The following is a 14620-nucleotide window of genomic DNA, read 5'->3' as shown; positions in this document are numbered from 1 at the left end:
ACACACATGTGAGCCCTGCCCCTATCCAATCCATCTGCTTACCTCCAGTGGCTGACAGAGGACACACGTGCCTTCTCCATGCCTCACCCTCACCAACTTTCCCTTGGTAGCCAAATGCCACTTTCTCTAAAAATATGATCAACCAAAAAGCTGGTTCATAAGCACTCAAGACAATGTGCCAGTCAGACACACAATATATCAGACAATGAAAACAACACATGACAGACAAGAAATATGTGGAAGTGAGGAGCATCCCAGTGTAGTGGTTAAGAGCTGTGGCTCTGAACTCGGATCTGAATTCAAATCTCATCTTTGTAGCTAACTTGCTTTGTGATTTTAGATGTGAGCCTTAGTTTCTGCATTTAAAAATAAAGATTATAACCATTTGTAACATATGAAGTTGTTTTAAGGATCAACTATAACAATGCATGGAAAGCATTTAACTCAATATCTGACCCCTAACCCCTAAAAAATGAATATTGTTACTACCATCATTATAATGATAAGGTAAGCACACGTGTGCAAAACAGAATTGATCAGAGACATTTGAATGTTTCAGAGTTTAGAGTTTCTTCCTGATAACACAGAGGAATCCTTTATATTGTAATAATGTAATTTTTCAGAGTAAGATAACTATCTTTTTTCTCTGTTTTCTTTCAGGAAACCAGCTATTGCTTCTACTACAAAATAAACTTTAAAAGAAGCAGCTGTCTTATTTTACAATTCAGCCTCACCTTAACAGCAGAGCATCGCAATTACTTTCAGACATAAAAGTACATTGAATAGTATAAATTTATTATTAATAAATGTGGGATAATGACTTTATTTATTTCCAAGTCTGATTGTTCCTTGGAGGGTAAGAAGGCAAAAAAGCCTTCCTGTCATTAGAGGACCAGACCCAATTCCTGCAGCTTACAAGCAGTTTATGAAGCAGAGCATCTGCCATACTCAAACAACTATTCAGCATCCAAAAATTTTTTTCCCTTTTAAGGAAGCCCTATTTCTTGGCTCTTTTGATGGCTTATCCTTGCTCCTTAAAGAAAGCAGCTTTAGGATCAGCAGCTGATATTAGAAAATAATTCAGAAAAACCTATTCTTAGCTAGGGCTAAGTCCCTTTGTAAACATGTTCCCCTAAGCTCTCAGATGTCCACTGGATAGGAGATTTAACTGCTTATGATAGAATTGAGGGAAGAATAAGGAACACAGCACAATATTGTCCTCCAATAAAAATCAATAGCTATTTCATTCAGGAAAAACTCAATTTTGAAATGGACGCTACAAACCTGAGGCCATAAAGAACCGTCCCATCTGGATGCAGGCGGATCATGCGGTTCTTGACAGTCACTCCGTGTACAAATGACTTCTTATCATTTAGGAAGTAGGTATCCGGTACCCAGAGCTGGTCTGCCACTCTGTTGTCCAGAGTCAAGTTTAAAGGTATTACATTATAGGACAGTCTCTTATCTCTCCAGGCTTGCTGGAAATACATTGTCAAGGTATAATCCTGTGAATGTGAAAAGAAAATGGTTATTTTGTACACAAACTTGGGAGATAGGCAAACATCTTATTATTCATAAGAAAAGAAATATATACAACCACACACTAGAAACATACTATTCACATATAGGCAAATATTAATTTATTAAACCCTTTCTAACTGAACACCCAGTATGTGAGCCTGTCAGGCACTATGGCCAGCACTGTAAATATGGAAATAAGGAGAGTATATCCCAGTAAAATTTATTATATAGTACCCAGGAAGAAAGATGGTAAGGAATAATTAGTGAATTAACTAAATTTTCCCAAAGTGGGGAACGTGGAATTGTTTTAGATGGGATACAAATACAATTGTAAAAAAGTGGTTAATTGGGGCACCTGGGTGGCTCAGTGGGTTAAAGACTTTGCCTTCAGCTCAGGTCATGATCTCAGGGTCCTGGGATCAAGCCCCGAGTTGTTGGCCTCTCTGCTCAGCAGGGAGCCTGCTTCCTCCTCCTCCTCTCTCTCTCTCTTTCTCTCTCTCTCTGCCTGACTCTCTGCCTACTTGTGATCTCTGTCAAGTAAATAAGTAAAATCTTTTTAAAAAAGTGGTTAATTTGTTATAGTAATAATTGTAAGAAAATCCTAACCAGTCTAATCAAGGAGGATTTCCCAGGAGAGGTGGCATTTACACTGAGACTTATGTAGCTTCTTGGCTAAATAATATTAGCCTAGTCAGTATTTCATGAGAATTTTAATCCCAGGATTCTGAATCATCAGGAGGCTCTTAGCTTTTGAGAAATAATGAGTTGTTATTAAGTGAGCACTGGCCTTGAAGTCCCAGATTCAGCATTTCTCAATTGTTTCTAGCATGTAAATTTTTACAAATTCTTTTGCTTAAGTTCCATTAACTATAAATGGGACTTTTAATACATACTTGATCTAAGCAGAAGATTGTTGACAAATGTATAACTCAAATGCAATTTGTAAACTACAAAAAGCTATATATTATGAATAAAGCATTTACATATATATATATATTGTGACATGTTTGATCCATTAGAGGCCTGTGGGTACAATGTAATTGTTCTCACCCTCATTTGAATGACTTAATGAAAGACCAAATATCATTTCAAAAGATAATTACCATTCTATTTTGAAATCAGTTCACAATGCTCTACTTGAGGGCTTTTGAAAAAACCAGAATCATGTATTAATCATCTCTACCTCTTGAGAGCTAGCACAGTCCTAGGGCACAAACAGTGAATGAATGAGTGAATGAACGGGTATCCAATAAGGTACACCTACTGGATTTCTGCGTGTATCTGTACACTTTTGTAGATAAGATACACAACTCAATCTCTGTGAAGTCCGTAAGTTTTTCCAACCCTTACTGAGATTTATACATGCTAATTTGGTTATGTAATTTTAAAATATAACTTGTAATATATTACCTGCTAATAACATTGAATAGTTTTAATAGGAAAAGTAAAACCCCTCTGCAAAAATATTAAATATTTTCATTTGTTTCATAAACATACAAACTTTGATCTCATTCAGAAGTCAGGGTAGGGCTGACTTCTGAATGAGAGGTATAGAATCAAAGCTCTAGTCTAACAAAAGCTCTATTCATTAATATCCTCAAGTTATATCAAATAATGGTGGGTAAAATTTCCTTTAGTGGATCAGTTTAGTTAATGCTTTGAAGTGCTCTGTAATACTCAGCTTTCATAAGAAAATATTGTGAGGATCTCTAGAAAAACAGCTTGATTTACAGTAAAAACAACCTTTTAGACTTATAATTTAAAAACAGGAAAAGGACCAGATACATTTTTTGCATGAGTCTATGTTATACTCTAAAAAGTAGGACATAAACAAATAGGCAATTTATATGGAACTTAAGAGAACACATTTTGTAATTTTCAATTCTTGGAGATAAAATGAAAATTTGATTTTTAACTCTATTAGAAGACAAAGTTATTTATGCTTCTTTGATCATAAACCCTGTTAAGATTTAGGGAAGATAATACTGCTTGGAAGGTGCTGGGGTTTATCAGTCAGCTGAGATGTGTTTGGACACAGAAACTGTATTCTCTTTGGGGTTAAGTAAATGGCACCACTATAATAACCAGTACCATACGCTAATTCCCGTTATTTGTCAGCAAGACAAAGCCTGCTAAGAAATGCACCCAGACAGACCCTAGTAAGTCTGCTATCACACCAATTTTCACTTTATTGATTTATTTTTATTTTTTATTAACATATAATATCTTATTAGCCCCAGGGGTACAGGTCTGTGAATCATCAGGTTTACACACTTCACAGCACTCACCATAGCACATACCCTCCCCAATATCCATAACCCCTCCCCCCAGCAACCCTCAGTTTGTTTTGTGAGATTAAGAGTCTTTTATGGTTTTTCTCCCTCCCAATCCCATCTTGTTTCATTTATTCCTTTCCTACCTCCCAAACCCCCCACGTTTCAAACACTTTATTTATTTTTAAATGACTCATCAATGACACTGTCAAGAGTGAAATAAACTCCCAAGTCTAAATAAATATTACTGGACTTGAGAAGAAAGAGTGGTTCTGTGTTCCATCCTCTCCCCCAAGCCTCTATCCACCCAAGATAAATCCTTTGAACATTCACATGAAAAAGTGTATCTTTTACGATTAACGACCCCACCTTTTGAAAGTTGTTTCACAATTGGTTTATTCAACTGGAAAAGCAAAAACAGAAACAAATAAACCACTTCTGGATGCTTCTCAATCTAGGGCATCACCATGCAAGAAGGACTTAGATAATCATAACTAAAACCATTTGACTTTGAATGTTGAAAAAGATGCAGTAAACCCACTACAGGCTATCTCTCTCACTAATTACAACTAAATATCCTGGAAATAATTAGGAAAAAAAAAAGAAAAAAGGAAAAAACCTATGTAAGTCTATGCAAAGTAAGAACAGTATGTAGATTGGAGAGGGAATCAAAATGTGAAGAAAGACCTTCCCATTGCTGAGTTTCTTGTTTGTTTTATTTTTTTCTCCCTATTTTATCTCATTAAACACATAACACACAAAGCCCAAAGCAAATAAACGGAGAGATATACCATGTTCCTGGATTGGAAAAATATTGTTAAGATGTCAATCTCCCCAAACTGATCTATAGATTAAATCGAATCTTAATCAATATAAAAGCAGGATTTTTTTTAGATATGCAGTAGTTGATTCTAAAATTTATGTTAAATTTATATTAAAAGCAAAAATAAATGAGATTAGACAAAACAATTTTGAAAGAAAAGAGCAAAGTTGGAGGACTCTATTTGATTTCAAGACTCACTATTAAGCGATATCTAACAATAAAAGAATCTAAAAACAAACCCACACAAATATGCTCAATGATTTCTTACAAGGATGCAAAGGCAATAAATTAGAGAGAGCATAATTTTTTTTAACAAATAGTCCTGATCAACAGGAACATCCATATGTAAATAAATATGTAAGAAACTCACCCATACTTTATACCTTACACAAAAATTAATTCCAATACATAGACTCCAATATAAATATAATACTATAAAACTATGAGAAATGTAAAACTATATGTAATGTAATACTATAAATGTAATACTACTAATGTAATACTATACTAATATAATACTACTAAATGTAATACTATAAAACTATGAGAAATGTAAAACTATATGTAATGTAATACTATAAATGTAATACTACTAATGTAATACTATACTAATATAATACTACTAAATGTAATACTATAAAACTATGAGAAATGTAAAACTATAAAACTATGAGAAGAAAACATAAGAAATTCTCCTTGAGTTTGAGTTGGGCAAAGACTTTGATATAAGCCGACAAACACAAATAACAAAACAAAGTGCTGATAAACTGGACCTCAACAAAATTCAAAACTTATGCACCATGGAAAACTATTAGGAGAGTAAAAAGACAAACCACAGACTGGGAGAAAATGTTTGCCATCGCGTATCTGACTATGGATAGATATTCAGAATATATAAATGTATAAAGAATTCTCAAAACTCAACAAACAACCCCATAAAAAAATAGCCAAAAATGTGAAAACTTTACCAATGAAGAAGCGCAAATGATAAAAAGGCACATGACATGATGCAAAACATCATCAGTCATCATGGAAAATCAAATTAAAAACTACAATGAGATCCTATAACACACCCATTAGAAAAGCTAACATAAGGGGCATCTGGGTGGCTCCATCAGTTAAGCATTCGACTCTTGATTTCAGCTCAGGTCATGATCTCAGGGCTGTGAATTGAGCCTGGTGTCGGGCTCTGCCCTGGGCATGGAACTCCCTTAAGATTCTCTTTCTCCCTCTTTCCTAGCACCCTCCCCCTCCTAAAAAGAAAAAAAAATCTAAAATAAAAACATCAAAAAATGGGGCGCCTGGGTGGCTCAGTGGGTTAAGCCGCTGCCTTCGGCTCAGGTCATGATCTCAGGGTCCTGGGATCGAGTCCCGCGTCGGGCTCTCTGCTCAGCAGGGAGCCTGCTTCCTTCTCTCTCTCTCTCTCTGCCTGCCTCTCAGTGTACTTGTAATTTCTCTCTGTCAAATAAATAAATAAAATCTTAAAAAAAAAAACATCAAAAAACAGCTGACAAATCCAAGTGTTGATGAGGATGCAGAACAACTGAAAATCGATTCTGTTGCAGGTAGGAATCTAAATTATCAGCCATTTAGAAAACAGTTGGACAGTTTCTTATAACGTTAACATACATTTGACAAATGACCTAATAATCTTACTCCAGCATGCAAAAATTTACAGCAGCTTTATATTAATCACCAGAACTGGAGGCCATTGGATGCATGATCTTCAGCAGATGAAGAGATAAACAAACTGCTACACCCATGAAATAGAATACTACTCAGCAACAAGAAAGAACAAACTCTTGATATATGCCACATTATCGATATTTTTCAAATACAGAATATTAATTAAAGGATATGTATTAAATGACTCCATTTATACAACATTCTGTAAAAGGTAAAAGTATAGGGGCAAGGAGCAGATTAATAGTTCCCTGGGATTCCAGATGGGGGAAAGGTTGACTGCAAAAGGCCAGAATGAGGGAATGATTTGGGGTAACAGAATTGTCCTGCATTCTAATTGCAGTGGCAGCTACATGACTAGGCATTTGTCAAAACTCATGGAACTATATACCAGAATGAGTGTGCTTTTATGTAAGTAAGTTTTTTAAAAAATTTAAAACTGTTTTAAAAAAAAACAAAAACCATTTTCTGTAGGGTCAGACACATACAGGTTCATTGATATCCTAGATCTTTTCCTCTGTTGCGACCTTGGGTGTATCCTTTCATATTTCTGCACCTGCTTTCAACTCAGAAGAACAGCTAAAGTTAATTAACTTAGAAATTAGGGTAAACAAAACTGCTTTGACATCTGTGGGGAAAAAGCAGACTAATGCTACAAAATAAGTCTCCTCTGTGCATACTAGGGACAAACAGCTCCATCAGGATGGGCTGAAAAGACTCCCACTAAACTCAACAATTCCTCATTGGTACGAGGGAGCTTGACTAAGCAGCCCCTAAGGCTGTTTCTAGCGATAAAATAATTCCATTCTAAGTAACATTTTACTGATTTTGCATTCAAATGCAAAGTGTGCTATCACTTAAAAATCTTCTAAATATCTATCTCTTATATTTGTTTTTTGCTGTCTTTGTAATTTGTTTTCTAATAACCAAGATTCAAACTTTTACTGTTTCTTTGGCTTACTATTCTAGAAAATGTATAGTATGAAATTCTATAGTTTGAATAGAATGTATATGAATAGAATGTATATGAATAGAATGAATGAATAGAATAGAATGAATAGAATAGAATAGAATGAAGAGAATATATATGTATAGTATGAAATATTATATAGTATAGTATAGTATGAATATACTATGTATAGTATATAATATAAATATAATATAAATACTATATATAGTATATATGAAATATATATATGAAATACTATAGTATGTATAGTATGAAATAATTTGTGTGTGTATTTCTTAATTGTTTTAAAGTTCATTATTTTGCAAATTGCCTATTCATGCTCTCTGAACATTTTTCTGCTTGAGTGCTCACCACCTACTATTGGATATTTCAAGATAGATATAGATAGAGATTTAGGTAAATGATATAGGCATAGATACAGATAAAACATTCTTACTTTTCTATTTTTTCTTTCTTTCTATATTTCTTTCTATATTTATCTTGACTTTGTATTTGGAAACATGCTAGTACAGAGTTTCACATAGCTTCCTCTAAAAGTAACATTTTTTTAAAAAAGATTTTATTTATTTATTTGACAGAGAGAGAGATCACAACTAGACAAAGAGGCAGACAGAGAGGGAGAAGCAGGCTCCCTACCCAGCAGAGAGCCCAATGTGGGGCTCGATCCCAGGACCCTGAGATCATGACCTGAGCTGAAGGCAAAGGCTTAATCCACTGAGCCACCCAGGCGCCTCTCCAATTTTTTTTAATTTTATTTATTTATTTGAGATTGAGAGACAGAGAACGAGCATGAGAGGAGAGAGGTCAGCAGGAGAAGCAGACTCCCTGCCGAGCAGGAAGTCTGATGTGGGACTCCATCCCAGGCCTCCAGGATCATGACCTGAGCTGAAGGCAGTCGCTTAACCAACTGAGCCACCCAGGTGCCCCTAAAAGTAACATTTTGCAAAACGATAGAACCATATCAAACCAAGGTAGTAAAATTAATATGATACTAGTAAGTAAATATAGACATTATTAGAACACCACCCATTTGTTCACTAAGGTCTTTTTACTATTCCAGGATTCAATCCAAGATACTACCTGGCACTTAGTTTTTATGCCCCTTAGCCTCCTTCAGTCTGTGGCAGTTCCTCTTTGATGATGTTTATGCTTCCGAAGAATACTGGTCATTTATTTTGTTGAATGTCTCTCAGTTTGAGTTTGTCTGATGCATGCTTATGATCAGATTGTTTATACATTTTGGGCAAGAATGTCACCAAAGAAGCATCATGTCTCATTACTTGTGATATTAATCTGGAACAGCTGATTAAGGTTGTCTTTGCCAGGCTTCTTCACCAGGAAGTTAATGTTTTCCATTGTTGTAAATAAATATCTTGGGGTAGACACTTTAGAGCTATGAAAGCAGTAAGATTATCAGGCTGACTTCTATAATCAGTATAATCATTTGCATGTTTTCCAAATTTCGATTTCTCTTCATTCACCTCAACCTGAATTGATGTATTCAACCTGTTGATAATGCTTAACTATTAGTAAGACAAACCAAAAGAAGTATATACCAACATAAGCCATTTAATGTGCTTCATTATTAAATAATGAGAACTATCTTCTTGAGGATCATTCTGTCTACGCCCTCCTTTCACAAACCAGTGGAATTGTTCTGGATTCTGCTCTCAGCTACAGACTTTCACTCTGCAAGGATGGTGCACATCTTATCCTGTCTCAAGCCTGCAGCTTGCACTTCGTGGTCTATATTCATACAAGGGCCTGATTTGCTGCTCAACTACAAAGCTTCAGCATTCTTTCTATCTTCAAACATCTCTATGGTTTTCCATAAGCTTTTTGGTTCTCTGGACACCTCATCCTTTCTAATCAATGGAGCTTTCCCTTTCTGCTTTCAAAGCATGACTATGTATGTGAGAAAAAATGTAAATGCAATTATATCATTTCCCACCCCTTTATGTCCTTATTATTAGTTTTCTGTTTCGGAGCACAGAGAGTGGGGAAGGGGGCTGATTTCACATGTGTTTACTCTGCCATCTGAGGACATAAGGACACATAACAGTTTATTTTTTTTCAAGGAGCAGGCTTAAGGCTTATTTTCATCACTGATAGTGTGTGGGTTGTTTAATTTGCTTTACTTATTGGAACTGAATTCTCTAAGCTTGAAAATAACGGCTGCTTCTGTGCTAAAATATTGAGCTTTGGTGATTAATCTTTTTTCTTGAGATCTTCCAGATAATAGTTTTGCCTCCAAAATTAGATATTTTGAGATCTCTCTCTATCTCTCTGCTTAGGCTTTCATATGGTGATGGGTATTCAGGAGGACACCTATCACATGGAGAACTGGGTGTTATATGCAAACAATCATTGAACACTACCTCAAAAACTAATGATGTACTGTGTGGTGACTAACAGCATAATAAGATAAAATAAAATAAAAATAATAATAGTTAGAAAAATTAAAAATAAAAATTTTAAAGGAAAACCTGCAAAAAATGATAAAATTTTTAGCTCTATCTTAATTACCTCTTGCTGAAATGACAACTATGCCTAATATACCATCATCTATTATTTGCCTTTAATGTATTATACTAGGTCAAAATTGAGGTTTTGAGCTAAGAATCTGAGTTTCTAACTTTTATAAGACAGAGCTAATAATTTTTAAGGCAGTAAAATCTGTGATTTAGGAACCATGAGTGCAATTTTAATTTAAATATAATGCAAATTTCAGGTCAATAAAACTCCATGACAGTTTGTTCAACATAACACATTTATCACTTTTACTATCATTCTGGGCATAGTCTTTAAGTTTGGGGCATGTTTAGAAAACCTTTTCATTGTTTCTGTTTGGGAATTTCTATTTTCAAAAAATGTAATGCAAGAGATTGAATTCAAAGATTGGGATGCTAAATTATTCCCCTAATTAATAACTTCTGTTTTTATCCCTGTATGAAAGAAAAGACTTTAAATCTGAGGTAGAAATTAACACTTAATTAAATATCATAGGAAGACACAGTAAGTAAATAGTAAGGGCATTCTCAACATCTTAAGCTGTCACCTCCTTGAGAGCAAAGAATGTTTCTTAGTCCTGTGTATGTAGACAATATCATGCATACTTTCTGATAAATGGTACAACTACCTTTGTGTGTTAAATGGTACAGATTTCCTTGTGAACACCTGGGAATATGTACAAAGGTCTAAATTGTGTATAGAATACTACAAAACAATATGCACAATATGATCCCATTTTGAATTATATAAATATATATATTTGGAAAAAGTGTCTAAAAGAAAATATAAACAGTGGTATCTCTGTACATGAGATGACAGGAGATTTTAAATTCTTTTTGTAATCTATATTATTTTGTTTTATAAACATAAAATTATTTCTTTTTATGGTTTATGCAAATTCAAGTTAGTTAACATATCATGTATTAATTTCAGGGTAGAATTTAGTGATTCATCAGTTGCATATGACACCCAATGTTCATTATATCAAGTACCCTTCTTAATACCCATCACCCAGTTACCCTAGGTCCCCACCACACCCTTCCATCAACCTTCAGTTTGTTTCCTATAGTTAACACTCTCTTGCGGTTTGTTTCTCTCTCTGTTTTTATCCTGTTTTATTTTTCCTTCCCTTCTCCTATATTCATCTGTTTTGTTTCTTAAATTCCACCTGTGAGCGAATCCTATGGTATTTGTCTTTCTCTGACCTATTTAACTTAGCATAATACCCTTTAGTTCCATCTACATCATTGCAAATATCAAGATTTCATTATTTTTGATGACTAAGTGATATTCCATTTATGTATACTTATATACATATATATATATACACACATACACATATCACATCATACCTACAACAAAAACTGTATAAATAAATAATTCCTTGTTGAATTAAATTATAAAAATAGAATCTAATATTAAAAATATGTCTTTGGGGCGCCTGGGTGGCTCAGTGGGTTAAGCCGCTGCCTTCGGTCAGGTCATGATCTCAGGGTCCTGGGATCGAGTCCCACATCGGGCTCTCTGCTCTGCAGGGGGCCTGCTTCTCTTCCTCTCTGTGATCTCTTCCCTTCCTCTCTCCTACTGTGATCTCTCTCCTCTGTCAAATAAATAAATAAAATCTTAAAAAAAATATGTCTTTGCTTTCTGCATATTTTGGAGATCAGCATAAAGGAAAAGGAAATGTAGTCATAAATGAAAAATTCTCAGCCTTTTGGCTTGTTATTAACAAAATACACACTCCTTTGTATTGATCAAAAGATTTTATTCAAAATCACATGAGAAGTAACATATATATATTATGGAATACTATGCAGCCATCAAAATAGTTGGAAACTATTTTTCCATCCCAGGGAAATCCACAGTTAAATCATCATTGAGAAGTGAAAGTCCATCCCTAATTTTCCTCCTAAATACTGAAAGAGGAGATCCCAGACTCTTCCTCTGATATTAACTTTTGTTTTCCTCATACTAACCATTAGGAAATTTCATTATTAATGCAAAGGCTTCATGTCTGTTCCTTGTTTAATGTTTAATACTCAGAAGAAATGAATATACATGTGCATGCACACACACACACAGGCACACACCACACACACACACACACACGCACACACACAGACACCACACACAGCATACTGCAGTGCAAGTTTGAGTCAATGGATTTTTCCAAAAAGCTTTCAGAGAGACTCCATTGTTTGTAAATTCCAAACTCTTCTTTATGGTCTGTTCTACTAGCTTCATCTCTCTGCATCTCTGTTTCCTCATCCAAAATGAATCAACAGAAATTAAGAGCTTCAGAGTTTTCAGAATTTAAGTATTCTAGGATTGTGTCTCCATTTTTCTGGAACTAATCACTCTCCTGAATTTTTTGTTTCACCTAAATGTTTCTACCTCCCCAACAGATCTTTGCTTTCCACTTGGCTTATTCTTTTCCCTGACCCATTCTCCAAGCATCCCACTTCTCCCTCTGCCACTACCCAAGTTTGTCCTCTGAATCCTTTAATACAGTGGTTTGTGACACCCTAAGCATCATTGAATTGAACTTTTACTCACTGTGATGTTAATTAGAGGAGGGGGGTAACCTCCCCAACTAAACTGTACTGTGTTCTCCAAAGTCAGAAACCATACCATCATTTCTCCAGAGTGACCTGAGCATCTCATCAACATAATTGATGCCCTATAAATATTTGTTCATGGACACACTAAAATAAAGCTTGTTCTACTTCTTCATTTGTCTTTTTTGGTTTAAAATTCTGATCATTTAAGTCTTAGTAATCATTACTCCTGAATCCACTAAGGATTTGCTCTCCCCACCCACAGGCATTTGAGAGTGAGTTTTCATTCTGTCCCTTTCCCACGTTTCCAATACCCTCAGAGTTACTGTTTTTTTTTTTTTTTTAAGTTTTTTTTTTAATAGCTCCTCTAATTCTACTAGCAAAGTCCCCAGGGCTGAGAATGAGGATTTCTGAAGGACACATTATCTATCCAAAGCAGAAAGAACTCAGAGAGAAGTACAAATATTCCCACAAAGCCCTTTCCACATTGCTAGCTCTTTAAAATGCTCTCTGTCTTCCACATCTGAGCCCACAAATTGGTGATCCAATTATAGGTCATGGCAATATTTCCACATTCTCAACCTCCTAAACTAGAATGTAATGGAGTAAAACTCAGCCCCCACTTAATAGAAGCCATCACACCAGATGTTCAATTGCAGCATTTCAGAAGAAACACATGGCTGCAGCTCTGACTAATTGCTAGAGACACATTCGGGACATGAGAGCTGCACCTAAGATCACTCATAAGGGAAATCTAAGTTCAGAAGTGACTGATTATTTCCTTGTATGTGAAACTAAAATACACATGGTCAAGACAATGAGCTCTTCCCCTATTTTGCTTAGTTCACTTTGCATGTTATTACAGACTAACCTTCGCAGTGATGATGGGACTAAGTCCAAGGATGGCTACAAAACTAAGCCAGTATAACTGGTTCTCTCTGTCTCTATCTTAATATAGAATGCACCCTGAGTAGAGAACTCAGTTCATCCTGAGATAATCAACATCAAAATTACACTTTGTATGTATGATTTCTTCCCTATCATTTTGTCTTTTTTCTTACTCGGTAAGTTTATCTCAAATTGCTTTAAAATCTTTCTCCAATTTTAATACTGAACACTGACCCTAGGCTAACACTTTTAATATGCATTATCTTATTAATCATCAAAACATCCCTATAAGTTATGTATTGGATAGATTCACCACTTCCTAGCTACTGTGAGATTTTGGGCATGCTACCTAGATTCCCTGAGACATCATGCTCTGTAAAACAAAGTAAATCATAATCCCTATTAGCAAATAACTTCACCCAAGGAAAGTGATTAGTAGAATGCTTGGCTCAGATTAAGCGTTCTATAAACATTTGCTGTTATTATCATCATTGTTTTCATGTCATGAGCCCAGGGTCCTAGGATGGAGCCCCACTTTGGGCTCCCTTCTCAGCAGGGAGTCTGCTTCTCCCTCCCCCAGGGCCCTCTCCCCAGCTCATGCACTCTCTCACTCTGTCTCTCTCTCTAATGAATAAATTTAAAAGATCTTAGAAAAAATATTTTTTAAAATGAAGCATGGAGATGTGAGTCATTTTTCCAATGCCACTTAGCCAATAATTTCCTAAGTCATGATTTGGTTAGGGGAAATCTCTGGCCATGGATCCCATGTTTTTAGTTCTATAATGAGCTGCCTCTAGAACACTGATCTTACCGCCAGTTTTGATTTTGAGTCATCATTTCCCAACATTGCTTCCTATTCTACTCCACTCCAAAAGGTGAGGGAGGAAACTATATTTCTAGCTAGCTAGCTAGCTACACAGTTACATAGAAGAACAAAGAAACTAGATCGATTGTGGGCAAATAAAAGTTATTTCTCAAGGGGAAAAGGTAAACGTTGATCCCTCAGAATTCTCTGAGATTTGAATACTGAAGTTGTGTATATATATGCCTGTCTTCCTGATTAGACATACAGAGACTCAATTTTACACCAAAGATGATTGCATCAACTCCCTCTGACCCTGCAGAATGATTAAAATAGCTCTGGTTTTGCCAGAGTATATAAGTTACTACTGAGAAGCCCAAGGTAATCAGAGGAACTATAGGGGACAATCTGTAGCAATGTACTTATTCAGAAATAATTCAATTGGAAAACTATTTTCAGCAAACTAAAGCATGCTCAACTTGAAAGAAAGAAAGAAAGAAAGAAAGAAAGAAAATAGTAAGTGCTATTAGGGATGTGGAGAAATTGCCTTGTGCACTCTTGGTGGGAATGTAAAGTGATGCAGTTGCTGTA

The 14620-nt window shown here is 35.3% G+C and overlaps 1 protein-coding gene across 5 annotated transcripts in view; it reads right to left on the bottom strand.

The window, feature by feature from the left end:
- GABRB2 (gamma-aminobutyric acid type A receptor subunit beta2) overlaps window positions 1-14620 on the bottom strand; it is a 243787-nt gene that overhangs the window by 158549 nt on the left and 70618 nt on the right. For all 5 annotated transcript variants that reach the window (XM_082724355.1, XM_082724354.1, XM_082724357.1 and 2 more), the window contains one exon: window positions 1285-1505. In XM_082724355.1, the coding sequence (XP_082580481.1) occupies window positions 1285-1505 (221 nt within the window). The remainder of the gene's footprint in view (window positions 1-1284; window positions 1506-14620) is intronic.

Source organism: Mustela nivalis (assembly GCF_964662115.1).
Source record: "Mustela nivalis genome assembly, chromosome: 3".
Classification (NCBI taxonomy): Eukaryota; Metazoa; Chordata; class Mammalia; order Carnivora; family Mustelidae; genus Mustela; species Mustela nivalis.
Note: the sequence above shows the minus strand (reverse complement) of the source record. Positions and strands in the feature narration are given on the sequence as shown.